Genomic DNA, 14990 nt, shown 5'->3' on the forward strand with positions numbered 1-14990 from the left:
ATACCAATATACAGCCTTTTTGAAAACACACTTTTTCTTGTTAATTGGACACTTACATTAAGAAGCCTCTCAGCAGGCTATATTTTTTCTAAAGGCCCCACTTTCTAAAAGCCCTATTAAAAGTCATATCTCCGTCTTGATTATTACCTTAATGTGTTTGAGCTTTTTAAGGATGACCTCGAAAAAGATGAAGGACACCAAAGGAAGAGACATAGGAAGAAAAAGTAAAGAGTCAAATAATGATGCTAGAGAAAAATGATTTGTGAGGTTGTGAAAAAGAGGGGCTGATAGTTGTTAGTCTTGTATGTGCTTCTGCTGCTGATGTCAATATGTGATGATTACGCTGTCAGGCTTGATTGTTCTCCTTTTAAACCAACACCGGTTTTGATAATGGAATACAAGCTTATTTCCAAAAATGACAGAATCAATTTTCTACCCAAGATCGTTCTTGGAAACAGCCGCGTGGATTTTAAAGTAAAAGGTGAATGAATCGAATGAGAAAGTAGCATTTAATTTGTTTTGGTTATTTACAATCTCAGCTTGCAAGAGACATCTGCGCATTACAATCAAGTTTGTGGACTGTCTGATGTACAAATTGTATTACCTTTCACAAATCCAAAGGACGCAGGGAAAAATGTGAATGCAACACCTTGTCAACATCTTTAATTATTCATCAAAAGCAAAATAAAGCATTGAAAATGATATCTCATTAAACATTTGGTTTAGTTGGGTATCACGGATGAAATCTGAGAAGAGTGCTATCATACAAAAAAATTTCCCATTGTAGAATTATGTAGCTGCAACCTCTGGTTTAGGCATTTTGGAGACTGTTTTAATCAAATATTGTACGTTATCTAAATCTAACACTCATTTTACCCCTGTTGCTCTTTTATAATTTGAGTTAAAAAAAAACAGAAAAAGTAAGACAGGCTCAGTATGTCTCACCTCCCGATCTCTTTCTCTTTCTGATCTCTATCATTTATTCAGGGCTGAGCCTATCCTCACCAGAGTGAAAGAAGATCACACTAGGATAATCCTCCCTGCTATAGATAATATCAAGTACAACACCTTCGAGGTGCAGCAGTACGCTAATGCAGCTCATGGCTACAACTGGGGCCTCTGGTGCATGTACATCATCCCACCACAGGATTGGCTGGACAGAGGCGATGAGACTGCCCCCATCAGGTAAGGGCATCCAGCGGTCCACTCCATAATGCATGAGGACATTGTCTGAAATATAAATGACCAGGGATATAAGAGATTAATATTTCAGAAGTGATACGGTTGCGTTAGTTTCTTGGATGTGCACTAAATGCATTCATGTTTTTGCTTCCTTGAAAGATTTGTCGGTGTTATTTCATACAGTGCAGAAAAACGTTTCAGTCCACATTTCAGGGTTGCATGGCCAGTACTAAAAAGGAAATTAAAAAATACCATGGATTACAACAGTTTGACATCATTATTTTGGATATTTTAGTTTTCTGACCTAGACGGCAGTGTGCTGCTACTCTAGTTCAAACAAGATGATCATGGGTAAGGTTTGATCCCTATAGGGAATGGATGAATTAATAAAATATATATAGTCACTCAGTGCAAGCCAAAACTGAAACAGTAGTAATATAATGTTTAATAGCACTTCTGTTTGTCTGTGTCTTCAGTTTCACGTTTACAAGTATGAAATATCATATTTTTGTTCAAATATTACTTGCATGCCAAAAAAGATTACCATACAATTTATGCATTTAGCAGATGCTTTTATCCAAAGCAACTTACATTGCATTCAATGCTAACAATTTTCTCCTAACATGTGTTCCCTGGGATTCGAATCCCCAACCTTGCACTTGCTAGTTACCACCTGAGCTACAGGAACACTGTAAAACACATATAAACTACATTTTAAAAGGTATAAATGTTACTACAACATAAGTGCAAAATAAGTGACACATTCATTAAATATCAGACTAATTGGCATATTTACTGTATGTTGCATGGTTTTCAGTCTAAACAAGATGAAATGTGTTAGGTTTCAAAATATGAAACAGTAGATTTACAGTAAGTATATTGTTCAAAATGAAGACAAACATTGAGATATTGTCTAGCTGTCAAACATTGTGGAACATGATAAATCAGTATAGAAATATAAATCAGTATAGTGTCTAGCATTATTTGTTTGTAGATTATTTGTTTGAAGTGCACTACTACTTAAATGCAAGGAAAGTTATAACAGATAAGTTAGCATTATCAACAACAACAATAACAAAGAGATACATTGGACATTATTGGAAGATATTGGTTTAGAATCCAAACCATGGTGCAGAGGCGTTTTAAAGCTGTCCAGCTCTACAACACCTCAATTCTCAAATCATGAACCTTACAGTTAAATACTAATTGTATGCTTAGAACCAGCTTGGTGAAATGAGCTTTGTTACAGCTCAGTCCTAAACCCCTGAGAGCGGTGGATATACCTCGCCGGAGGAGAGTGGACTTTTTCATTTCGTCTGAAATCTGGTCAAGGTCACTATTGTGTGAGAGTATCAGGACAGCAGAAATCCCATTCATTATTCATGCCTCTGACTCATAGCTATTTGGAGAGAGAAACTAGGCCTGTAGCCCAATATTACTGGAGCTGATCCCTGTGATGTCTCATATTGGCTACTGAAAAGTTTTTTTATTATTATTATTCTTTTCTTTTTTTCCTTTTTTTTCAGTGATATCTAATACCCTAAGAGCTTTAGATGTGCGGAGCCAGTGCGATCTCATTCCTTTTCATAGCAATTCATACCTAAAATGTACACATATATTTATGTATGTAGCATGTAGCATCTAAAGCATAAACATTTCTTGTGTAAAGTATATTTTTATCTTTAGAAACACAAATCAAATATCATCACAGCTGAAATGCACTAATTAAAGTTTGTATAGCAGAATTTAATTGTCAAAAATGCTCAAAAAGCATGCAATTTTAGAAAAATGTTTCATTTTAGATGTGTGTGCACTATCACGAAGTTCAGATTTTTTTTTTTTTTTTTATGTTAGGCATATATTGCACACATATACTGTAATCTATGTACTAAAACATCTTTTAAAGTCAAAGTAAAGTATGTTTTTTTACGTTGGCAGATGCTTTTATCCAAAGTGCATTCAAGGTATAAATATTTTATCAGCAAATGTGTTCCTTGGGAACTGAACTCAGGACCTGTGTGTTGCTACAGCTTTACAATCTTTTTTAGTGAATCTTTCCAAACTAATTTAGCCTTTGCACTTTTCTTAAAATCCTCTACCTAATTAGATTTTCCTAGTGAACTTTTTTTCTTTTGCTTATAAACCTCTAATTATTCTGTATTGTTATTAAATCTTGCTTTCATCAATTAGCACAAGTTGTATATTTCATTTTGGAAGAGCCTCATTGATCACACTTCAGTTTATGAGTACTTTATTTGGGCATCATTTTGGCAAATAAATCCTCTACAGGTCAAAACGACCAGAACACAACATGAGTGTTCATCGACTAATACGATGAATCTCTCCAGATCGATTTCTACTGTACCTTTTTTTTTTTTTTTTTTTTGCATATATGTGACCTTAGGTAGCAACATGTGTTAAACGTTTGAACAAAATCTCATTACAGAGAAAGGCAGCATGCATTGTCCATGCAAGCCTTTTCTCAAGTGCTGATATTGACAGGTTAAAACGACCGCCCGCAGGCCTGCAGTGTGTCTGTGAGCTGCGCTATTGGAAATCATTCCAGCTCCGCTTCTCTCAAGCTCTCTGTGTATCCACTGCAGCTCAACTAGCCTGTGGCTATCCAGCACGGAGGATCCCAATGCTCATAGCACACTGCAGCAGCGTTTATTTAAATGATGCATGTTTACTGTTAAATGAAGGACAGCCAGGTTCAAATGTCTGTGAATAAGCAATTAGTCACTCCAAGGGGAGATATTCCACATGAATGCTTTCCAGAAAGACCACCCTGACATACAGCACCTATAAAAAGTATAGGAAAGTACATTATACAATCTTTATGCACCTTTATTTATTTTTTATTTTTTTAATGATAACTACTATCTATTCAACATTTTATACTGCCTTGAGTGTTTTATTAATCTATTCAGAATAATAATTAAAGACTTGTTGTTATGTGAAATTTTTTTTATTATTTTGAATATAATATTAAACAACAATAGATATTTATGCATCAGGGGGAGTTTGTCTAACAAAAGAATATTCTTACAAAAAGAGCCAAATGAATTCCTTTGTGGTTTAGTGTTGTTAGAAAATAAAATATAAAGCATTCCAAGGGTGTGAATGTTTGTACTTGTACTGTACTTGACTACAGGAGCAAAGAAAACAGAAAAAAATGTAAGTGTTTGTCAGTATTGGCAAAAAGAACACTGCATTCCACAAAGACTATTCATACAAATAAAACATTTCTTTTCCAAACTCCCGGTGAAAGTATACGTGGTAATTGTGGTCTACTAAATCACAATTAAATCAATACCGGAACGAGTGAAATATTTTTCTTAAGAAAGCACTGTTTGCACAAAGACCTGGACTCGAAGAATTGTTATTTTCTTTATGATCTATATAATGGATCGCTGTAGAACTGTTTGTACATCTAGCATTCATTATCAGCTAACAAACAATTCACTTTCAACCCAACAGCAAAGCACCAAACCAAAAATGACATTCAGTGACAAACTCATCTTGAGTTTCTGTAACACAACACTTGTTTTGTCTGTGGAGAGCTGACAGGTTCGTAGAGGCGGCTCGAAATCGTCTTGCCTCCTTGCTGTGTTCACAACAAACCTCAGATCTGACCCAAAAGTTTTTAACCAAGGCAAGAGTTTTAGAACAAGTGGAAAGTAAACTTGCTAAGAAAACTTTTACAAAACTTCATATACTGGTTTTTGTATGACCCCAATAAACTGAAAAAAAGTGCGACTTACTGTCCGGAAAATACAGTAGCTAAATAAAACTTTTTTTTTTTTTTGTTTTGTTTTGTTTTTTTTGTTTTTTTTACTTTTGGCCTCATTGTTTGGCTGGTCCTGCAAAATTAATTTGACATGAACCAAGAGAAATGAACTAAGAGACATGAACCAAGAGAAAACATTACCGTCTCCAGCCACGAGAGGGCGCTCTATGCTGCTCACTGCTCCAGTAGTCTACACTGAAGACATAGAGCGCCCTCTCGTGGCTGGAGACGGTAATGTTTTCTCTTGGTTCTTAGTTCTAAATAAATGGGACTTATAGTCCAGTTTGACTTATATGTTTTTTTCCTCATCATGACGTATTTTTGGAGTGATGCGACTTATACACAGGTGCGACTTATAGTCCGAAAAATACGGTACTTGCAAATTCTTGGAAAGGGTTTTGAATTGAGCGTGTCTCTGACCTGAAAAACCAGGGACAACCGCCATCTCAGCAAACTCTCATATGTGGAGTTGTTTTAATATTACACGCTGAAGAGCAAGAAACCAAGAGGGAATATAAGCAAAGGGTGAAGAAAGAGTAGCACCAACAAAAACCAAATAAACACATTTCTCTATTTCTTTATCTATCATCCATCATCTGTCTGTCTCTCTGTATATCTATCTTAAAAAAATAAAGGTGCTTCACGATGCCATAGAAGAACCTTTTTTGTCTAAATGGTTCCATAAAGAACTTTTAACATCTGAAGAACCTTTCTGATTCACAAAATTGAAGTGAGAGTGTATCTGTCCATCCGTCCAATCTCTCTGAATATGAATGCTCATGTATATTTCTTGTGCACAGGACACCTGCAATGATCGGCTGCTCCTTTGTGGTAGATCGTGAGTATTTTGGAGAAATCGGACTGCTCGACCCAGGCATGGAGGTGTACGGAGGAGAAAACATTGAACTTGGTATGAGGGTAAGTGAGATCCTTCCTAAACCGTATTTGTGCACTGATGCCATTATTTGCCTTAGATAAGTGAAGTATGGCGATGTAAACATATGTGCATAAAAACATGCCTTGTTCATTTTGTTCAGCTGAGACATTCACTGTCCATTGGTATTCATTGAGCATTTTTTTTTAGCATATGAGACCCTCTCAGAAATTACAATTTGGGATTGTTGCCACCCTCTCTGTAAATTCACAGGTGACAATGTAATTAACTCTATCTACAAAGCTTCAGCATTTGACATACGTTTAATTACATTTCTTCATGCTTTCATGCCCAAGGCATCATACTAGAGAGTGTTTGGTAAGTGTGCAGACTCCCCCCTCCATCAAAGAGTAGATGCATTGCCCAAAGGAAGGGAAAGTACTCTGTGCCAAATTACACAAGCTCGAATGCTTTAAAGGCAGTAGGGTAGAAAGAAAGTAGATTCCTGGAGCTGCAACCCTGAGAGAAATTTCAAGGCTCACATGGTCTGTGAGCCAACGGAGAATTGAACTTGCTTAAATTCAGAAGCTGTTCTTTCTGTGGGGCGTCAAATATCCTTAGAAGATTTGCATAATTTGGATAAAAATCCTTTAATTCATTTTAAAGATTCATTGCGAGTGTTGGTTGACAGAAATGTGTTTTCAGTCTGATGATAGATTGAACTATGGAGATGATTCGTGCTGTTTGAAACGTCTGGGTAAAGACGGTTTCAATTGTCTGTTTGTTATGTCTCGCTGACAGCTGATACAAAAGTAGACAGAATCATTTGTGATTTTTGTTGAAAATAGTTTCCTGGAATGTTTTTTTTTTTACTTAAATTCAGAATCAACAGAATTGCTGAAACCTCAGAGGCATTTTATACTGGATCGGTATAGATTGAAAATGCACAGTGACTGTTTGCACCCCGATATCATCATGTTCTTCTATTTTACATCCTGGTACTTGATTGTAAGGACATTTTGTTTGTTTTTCTACAACAAATAACAATGCCATTGTCTGTGTTCGCCATATATCCTGGATGATTCATACATTCAATAAGACTTTTTGTTTGAAATGTAAATAGTTCACATACCCACCAATATTTCACAGACCACTTCTGAGAAGATTCTTACTGTTTTGCATCTGAACACATTTTTTTTTCCGACCTCGGTTTGAAATTGCCTGCTCTAGTGGATTTAAAGGAATAGTTCACCCGAAAATGAAAATTGACAGAAAATGTATTCACCCTCAAGCCATCCAAGATAAAGATGACTTTGTCTCTCCATTAAAACAGAGTTGGAGAACAGCATTACATCATTTGGATCCTCTATAGTGAATGGGTGCCGTCATAATGAGTCTAAAGCATCACAGCAATCATCAAGTAATGCACACCACTCCAGTCCATCACCTTGCTCGTGAAGTAAAAAGTGTCACAAGACATTAATTAATATAGCTATATAATATAGCTTTTTTGTTTTAGGGTTAAACTATTCCTTTAAAGAAAACATACAGGGATAGTTTAGCCAAAAAGTCAAAACCATGTAAACATTCGCTCACACTCATGTTAAATTAGATACATTTTTTGGGTTAAACTAAGTGAATAAAGTGTCACTGTGTTGTGCATTCCATTTGTTCCTTCATTACATGCCGCAGAAGGTTTCTTGTAACAGAAAAAAAAGAAAAAAAAAAAAAAAATATATATATATATATATATATATATATAATATATATATATATATATATATATATATATATATATATATATATATATATAGAATTTAACAATTGTGTCAAAGTCCCAGCTTTGAAATAAACCAAATGCTTATTGGTGCAGATGTGATCCATCTCATCCTCTGGTTAATCCTCCAAAGCTGATGCAGCTCATTCAGGAGGGATAACTTTGACTGACAGCTACATATTTAATAATTAACCTTATGCCACACCAAATAGACAACCTTAGTTCACTCTGTAAAGATATTCAGAAGCGGGGAGTCGAGCAGAGGACGTTGTGGAGCAATAGGCTCAGATTGAATAGGTTATATGAAGACTTAAAAACATTAGAAGAAATGTGCAGCGGTATGATGGGAGATTAATTTGTGTGAGGTTGTACCAAATGCCCACAAGGGAAATTAAAACTGCGGTAAAGTGGCTCAGAAAGAGCTGATTTGACACTTACCGCCCAAACTAATTGCATTTAGTGTATATCAGTTAAATTTTATCCTGAAGTGACATTTTGTTTTACCAATGCAAGCAGGAACTCAGGCTGGGAGAGGATGATTCACAAGGGTACTTTTTTGTGTGAGCAGCCTTTTATAGCATTTTTCCAATTGCTGATTTTTTGCAGTTTTGTAGATACAGTGTTTTGTTTTTTAACAGTGTTGGACTTGAAGTGTATGAAGATGCAATGCTTAACAAATAGCTGTAATAAATGATGTTGTATTCTAGTTACATAAACATTGAATCTCTCAAAATTACTGCATGAGATCCATTAATTAACACACAAAAATTGTAACAGTGTTTTAATATTGTTTGATCTCTCTCTCTCTCTCTCTCTCTCTCTCTCTCTCTCTCTCTCTCTCTCTCTCTCTATATATATATATATATATATATATATATATATATATATATATATATATATATTTATACAGTTTTTCCATTGAGTCTAGTGACAGCACTAATAAACATAGATACACATTTATTAATTAATTATTATAGTTATTAGCCACACAGCCTTTTCACTGGCAACAACTTTAAGTGTAAGTTTAAGTGTACAAAAACAAATACTGTAGCAAATAAAAAAATCTTTGTGAAACAATACACACTAATCAACCAACCATTCACAAGCTGGCATCCACATTTTGTTGAGTCTTTTCTTTTTCCTTTGTTTTCATGTATTCTCAGCCTCTGAGGAGATCTCCAGGATTTCAGAATCTTTTAAGACCTTTTGAAATAATAATAAAGGCTTTTTTTGTACCATTTAAAACATTTAAGACTTTTTAAGGCCTTAAACTTGATACAACTAAATACACCTACTCTGGGCCAGTTTTACTAACAGCCTGTGCCAGTGCAAACCATCTTTTGATGTTAAAATTGTACGGCCAGGTTTGACTAAAGATGCACAGCGATGATTTAGCTCTGAAAAGGCGTGGACAGTTATTTTTGGGCCTGACCTTATTGAATATGAATTTGTAGGAGTTTCCCTTTCAGATGCAAAAGCTATGGGAGGAGAGTATTAAAATGCAAAACGCAATGCATTTGACTAACATTGGCGTTTGTCAAATTACAGGTATTTGTGTTGTTATTTTAAAACATGTTATAAACAATTTTGCATTTGAAATGGCTGCGCAAAAAATGTTGCATGGTAGAATGGATATGATTTTTTTCACATGTATTCATTTTATTTGGAATACCTGAAGAACAAATTATTCGAACGTATCATTTGCAAATGTTATTTTTCAATTTGCTAAAGAAATAAAAGATGACTTGAAACCCTTCACTATGAGTAACGCAATACCAGCTCCATCTCTATCTTTTCAATGTACAGTGGTTTCTTTATTTCTTATTCTTTATTTGTGACTACACTAATTTGCGCTGTGCATGGTATATAACTTTGGTCAGTATGTAAATTAGATATTGCATGTGTGTTCTTTAATTTACACGGTTGTTAGTAAATCACCTACAGAAGTTTCCCCTCCCATCTGTTTTGGAATTGCGCTCTTGCACTAATTTGTCTTGTTTAGTAAAACTGGCCCTACATTTTTTAATATTTAGTATTGATGAAATTTAACATTTCAATCAAATACATACATGTTTTTAAATATACAATTACAAAGATATAGAACTAAAAAGGAATACTGTACTTTAATAAAATGGGCTTTTCATAGCAATTTTTTCCCCTGCTTTAAATTAATGGTGCCAAACTATTTCATCAGATCTCAAGACAGACCCAGTTCTGCAGAACCTTTTCTAATGATTCATAAGACTTAATGAGATGGATTTCATGTAGAATCAGATGTAAAGCAAAACCCTAACCGAGGTTAAAGCAGCACGTCAGATCTCCAGTGACTTTTGTCCTTGCTTCAAACCTTCCAAAAGGGAGCAATTTTTCATTATGAAGACAGTCGAGCGGGTCTTTTTTATTTTATCTGTGGTCTCTTCTCACCCACATGCACACATACCGCATGGATGCTGAAAGGCGAATACAAAACAAACCAGTGAAGGGAGAGAAGGAAGATGACCTTTGGATCATGTTGGCGAATTGTAAAGCTTTTAAATCTTTCTGAGCAGCATCTTTGCTTGAGGTTGTATTGTACATTCACAATTGGTTTGCCCTCTGGTCAATCGAATGCAGCTTTAATGGACTCAAAGGCATGTATTTTGTCATGTTGATATGCACTATGGGAAGCTGCACGATTACTGAGTATCTGACTCTCTTTGCTTTATGTAGATAGATAGAATTAATTTGCATAACTAACTAGTGTCTACCCACATGGATCAGTGCAGCTTTTCTCTTTAATTGGGTTATCCGGGGAATACATTTATTAGTTGCTTTAGAAAATCGAAACACTGAGATGGAAAATATTTTGAGAGCTCATTCCCCTGTCTGCGTGGATCATATTCAAGAAGATCAGCAAACTCTGAAATGTTTCTCATGCATTTTAAGTTAACATCACATCCGATTGGATGTAACCATCTGGGGAGGATAAAGATAGCTGGAACTAGTCTAATTTGTTTTCAGTGGGATTAATTTTTCTGAATCTTTTGAACACAAAAATCATTTAAAAAAAAAAATAATGTAAAAAATGAAGCTGCAAAAAAGGCTAATTTTGAGCTTGGGTCATCTTGAAAAGAGCATCGATTTATCGATACTTTTTCGATATTTTTTACAAGATTCCTCAGCACACTGTGGATTTTTACCCTTTTTGCAGCACCTTTTAGACCTATTTTCTCACAACATACAGTAAATCAGCTTTTCAAGGAGGATGGGGAACTGCAAACTATATTGGACTCGACCGTAAACTCACAAACCATTAGTAAGAGAAGCCACTCATTTCTTAATGAAAGAAGAGTATTTTATATATTGTAGTCTACAGAACTGTTTTCCTCATTAAAAATAAAGAAATATCAAGATTATAGCAGCAAAAAGTTTTGTTTTTTTTCTCTCTGTGAATGCCTGTGTGTTTTCTTTGCATGCATTACTTTAAAAAGTTAAGTAAAGTTAAATAAATTAAGTTTAGGTGTACAACAGAAAAATTAGCAAAAAGTCATATAATGAAGATATTGCTTGACAGCTGACAAAATTAATAATACAGCACAGAAATCCAATCTTTCCCTCACTGTACTCTCTGAATTTATTTTCTCCTCTGAGACAAAATTGAATTTTATAATTTCCATTAGGCTTAGCTCAACCAGCGGATCTGGAACAAACTCATTTTACCTCTCCTGTTCTGTGTTTAGTGAAGAGAGGACATGAGAGATGCAGGCGCTCTGGGAGGCTCTGTTATGGCTCATATGAGGTTTTTGATACATCCCACAGATCATGCTGTTAAGTGTGTGTGTGTGTGTGTATGTGTGTGTGTGTGTGTGTGTGTGTGTGTGTGTGTGTGCTGGTACATCTTCTTGCTGTACTCTACTACCTAGCCATCGTTGTGCACGTGCACCTAGAGAAATACTAATTTTGTGCTTCAGTTGACGCACCTACAGTATTTTTGACAATTTGTTAAAATGGAAGGAATGGATGGCTGTTCTTCAGGCTTGGGACGGCCTGACTACTCTAGCCTTGCATCTGACACCGGCGGGGGAGAGACCCCAGCTTATCAAACACATATTAAAGGAAAAGAGCAAATGTCAAGAACGTCAGAATTTGAAGTAAGTGCTTGTAAAGTAAAGAAAAGAGCATGAGCTGAATTTGAAACATTTTCTTCTGGAACGGATGCCACTGTTCAATCAATCATATACACTACGAACACATACATACTTCAGATATAGTACATTTTATAGTCATAGACTATATTTTAGTGTGCCATGAATACTTTAAAGCTTCGTTATTGTGGTGGTAACAATCTTCAGAACTCAAAGGGGCATTAAAGGAAACTTCAAATGTACGATATATCGTTCAAAATCTTGTTTTGTTTTTTCTAATGAGTTGAAAATTTCATGTGCTCACAAAGGCTGCATTTATTTAATCAATAATACAGTGAATCCAGTAATATTGTGAAGTATTAAATATTGCAGTTTGGGCCTTAGCGTGCTTGCATTTCCCTGACAGGTTAAAGCCAAGCCTTGATTTATGAGATCTAACATCCCTGAGCCTAAACTTTACATTAACCTTCAAACATCATTGCATTATATATCATCACGTCCCATGCTCTGCGTGAGAAGATTATTTTTCCTGCTACACTCCAAGTACTCCACAGCATGCCACCTTCTTACTAGTGGCTTAGAATTACTGTCCATATAGACAAGTAATGTGAATAGAAGTGAACACTTAAACAAAGATTATAAACCTTTATTTACCTCAAAGGATTCTCATTAACTCATATTTGAATGCCGATGTGTGTACGCTTTTTTTAACATGCAATATTATCATAAGTACGTGCCATCATCCGATTCCATTTCCTAAGTCATTTTCATCTTCTTCATGTCTTTGCAAAAACTAGTGTTACCATGCAACTCAGTCCAAACAGTTTAAAGATCCTCAGCAAACACAGTTAGCGACAGCTGAGGGGAAATTATAATTCATTTAGTAAAGCTCACTGGCAGAAATGCGGCCCATGCATCTTATCCTGGGAGGGATACTGAATATGTAATTAGAAATCTAAAAATTATTATTATTATTATTATTATTTAGAATGTCCCCAAAGGCCACAATGGAAAAGTCGATTATCGCTATTCGAGTGGCTCACAGATGCTTTCAGGCTCAAGGGTTATTTTTCATAGTCCAATAGCCAAAGCTAGACATGTTTTATCCTGTCTATAATAGTATAAACTCAAGCATCTCATTTGAATGCTGTGTAATGATATGTAGAAATTTTAATTGTAGTTTATTTCTATACTATTATAGTATTTATCAATATTTTAATTCATTTTTATTTTAATATTTTCAGTTTTTTAATCAATTTTGCTATGTGCTTGTGCTTTAGTCATTTTTTTATAATATAATATATATATACAATTAAATTTGTACAGAATAAAAGCCATTGCACCATTGGTATTGGCATGTTGACATGTTGAGCCATTGGCACGTCTTCATAAAACATCTAAACCTGTGTGTGTGTGTGTGTGTGTGTGTGTGTGTGTGTGTGTTCATGCATGTGTCCATGTGTGTGTGTGTACTTGTTCATCTAAGTAATATAACATAAGTTTACAAAAGTTTACTGCTTTTTGGACGACACTAATTATTTTTTTTCCAGTTCCCACAGTTTTACTGTAATAATTGCTATAATATATTGGCAGCAAGTCACCGTGTTAATGTTTGTTAGAGGATTCAGCACTGAACCTTCGGCAGCGTTTCTACAGGTGAAACTTAATGAGCATTAATGAGACGGGATGTAAGATTCGTTTTTAGTAGTTTTTTTAAATCTCAGTATGAATTACCGTGGCACTTTTATCTACCCGCCAGTGTGACAGCATTAAGTCATGGCCTTTTACTGCTATTTTTATCATTGCAATGATCATCAATAGCGTCTGATCATTGAAATATGACTCGGAGAGCACAGGCTGGCAAGAGGGTCCAATTAAATTAGCCAGCGCTTGATCTGAACCGTACATCACATAAAACCGTCTGGTATAATTAACGTGATTAAAATAATAGATGGCAAAGCTTTGTCTGTTCCCTGTCATAGGAAGAATGGGAACGAGAGTGAGAGAGAGAATATAATGCTCAGGGAGCGAGAGAGGAGGAGAGGAGTTTTCTCAGAGTGACTCAGAGGATGAGATGATGTAACTTTTTAAAAACAAATGAAAGTACGTCAGTCTAACACTGGCCAAACATGCTTGATTAAGAGTAAGAGAGGGAGGAGTGAATGAATTGCACACGCTGATAGCACCATTCATTTGCATGCACTGTTTGCATTGTTTTAGCACCCAGTTCACTAAAGGAATTATGCAAATCGTGTAACAGTAAACGCACCCACAAAATCTGTACTGAGCGAATTTTGCTCACCACAATTGCGAGTCTTGGAGGTCGGATCTGATAGCTACTGCAGACTGTGGAGAAGCCTGATTACACTAGATTGCAGATGGTTTGTAAACAAGAAATATAACAAACAACAATGGTGCAATGATTTAATTAAGTTTTCAGGTTTAGTATTTTTCCCCTTGCATTCTAACACACTGCAATTAATCAAATAAATGAATACTGTAATCCAGCATGGATTAAATTTATGAAAAGTACGGAAGTAAAGATATAAAGAGCCATACAATCATTGATACAAATAATAATAATAATAATTTAAAATAATGTCTTTAAAGAGCAGGTCTTATGTTTTTTTTTTTTTTTTTTTTTTTATATATCTAATTTGCAGCTTATAACATAGCTATCCTCCAATAAAAAATCTTCAAAGCTGTTAATCAAAAAAAAATCCATGATAAATAAAGATATTGTCTCTCAAAGGAGAAAATTCATTGTTGCTTGCTAAATTGTTTGATATGACACCCATGACATCTTGAGTAAAAGTCAAAACAGACTTTGCAACATATTTTATGACACACTGTACAAAATTCATCTGAGGGCTTTGGACAGCACTGTGTTTGATTCTGACAGGATTTATTGATTATGCCCAAAAATGATCAGAAAAGTTTGAGTCAGAGTGTGCTCCTTGAAGTTGTTCACCAAGAGTTTTTGACCTTGATGGCTCTCCTCCAGACCGCTTAATTACGTCAGGGAGGAAAAAAAGGTGGAAAAAAGTCAGTAATGACCTCCCTCTTAGCGTGAGGTAAATGTGTTTCTGTCAGTGCTCTTCAACAATCATCATTTCATCAACACGGCTCCAGAGTCCGGAGAGAGAATGATTTGTTTTAATAATGTTATGAAAGAAACCTGCTGAAAGATGTGCAGAAACATCTCACTCCCTGCTTCCACGCAAAGAAGGTCACATCTTAACA

The 14990-nt window shown here is 35.3% G+C and overlaps 1 protein-coding gene across 1 annotated transcript in view; it reads left to right on the forward strand.

The window, feature by feature from the left end:
- LOC127958838 (polypeptide N-acetylgalactosaminyltransferase 9-like) overlaps window positions 1–14990 on the forward strand; it is a 76626-nt gene that overhangs the window by 48783 nt on the left and 12853 nt on the right. The window contains exons 5-6 of the mRNA XM_052557849.1: window positions 988–1185; window positions 5773–5890. Of these exons, the coding sequence (XP_052413809.1) occupies window positions 988–1185; window positions 5773–5890 (316 nt within the window). The remainder of the gene's footprint in view (window positions 1–987; window positions 1186–5772; window positions 5891–14990) is intronic.

The sequence above is a fragment of the Carassius gibelio genome, chromosome B5 (genome assembly GCF_023724105.1).
Source record: "Carassius gibelio isolate Cgi1373 ecotype wild population from Czech Republic chromosome B5, carGib1.2-hapl.c, whole genome shotgun sequence".
Taxonomy (NCBI): Eukaryota; Metazoa; Chordata; class Actinopteri; order Cypriniformes; family Cyprinidae; genus Carassius; species Carassius gibelio.